This window comes from Emiliania huxleyi, assembly GCF_000372725.1.
Source record: "Emiliania huxleyi CCMP1516 chromosome Unknown EMIHUscaffold_14, whole genome shotgun sequence".
Lineage (NCBI taxonomy): Eukaryota > Haptophyta > Isochrysidales > Noelaerhabdaceae > Emiliania > Emiliania huxleyi.
Genome location: NW_005201192.1, coordinates 465172 through 465933, shown reverse-complemented (window position 1 = coordinate 465933; position 762 = coordinate 465172). Strand labels below are relative to the sequence as shown.

General features: G+C 64.6%; 1 protein-coding gene across 1 annotated transcript in view; it reads right to left on the bottom strand.

The window, feature by feature from the left end:
- The window catches only part of EMIHUDRAFT_433818 (Hypothetical protein), a 1741-nt gene extending 1196 nt beyond the window's left edge, over positions 1-545 (bottom strand). The window contains exons 1-2 of the mRNA XM_005787794.1: positions 366-545; positions 22-282 (exon numbers count right to left, since the gene is read on the bottom strand). Coding sequence (XP_005787851.1) covers positions 22-282; positions 366-521 — 417 coding nt within the window. The 5' untranslated portion in view covers positions 522-545. The remainder of the gene's footprint in view (positions 1-21; positions 283-365) is intronic.
- Between the last annotated feature and the right edge of the window lie 217 nt (positions 546-762).

Below are 762 nucleotides of genomic sequence, written 5' to 3'. Positions count from 1 at the left end.
GGGTGGTGTGGGGGGGCTGACCTGCGAGCCGCCCTCCTGCTTGTCGGTGAGGTATCCATGCGCTCGGTACGTGCAGCCCATCAGCGCGGCATCGGTGAGCGCGTGGCACATCGCCGGTGGAGCGCACGGAAGGGGGGCGTGAGCCACCGCGCTCTGCGCCGGCGCGAAGACCACCTCGTCCGTCTTGGATGCCTCGCCGTGGCGGATGCGAGGCGCCTTTGAGCGAGGCGCCTTCGAGCGAGGCGCCTTCTTCGGGGTCTGCCCCGAGCGGCTCCGCTTATTCTGGCGGCAGAGGGTGGCGGAGGGGGAATCGGGAGATGAGCGGACGGGGCGGGGGCCCGAACGAAGGCTAGGCAGGGACGCGCCTGGAACCAAGTGTGGATCTTCCTCGGTGTCACGTCGAAGGCGGTCGCCAACCGCTGACGGTCAGAGAGGGAAGGGAAGCGATCGACGAGGAAAGCAGCCTCAAGGCTCTTCTGTGTGCCCGGAGGGATCAGCCACCGCCGCTTTCCAGTTGTCATGGCCACGCTGGGGTGCAGGTTTTTCCAGAACGCCGCAATCACAAGCGCCGTCGCGACACTTTCTTTTCGACATAAAATTCCAACTTCTTCGAGGAAGTTAAGGTGGGAAGGAAGATTGACTCTCTCTCTTGGCCGCCGACTTTGGGGTTTGGGCCCGACCCGGTCTACCTCTTCTGCCTCCCCCTCTCGCACATCGCCGCGCTCCTTCTCGAATTTATGTTCGCCGCGCCGTCGGAAGCAT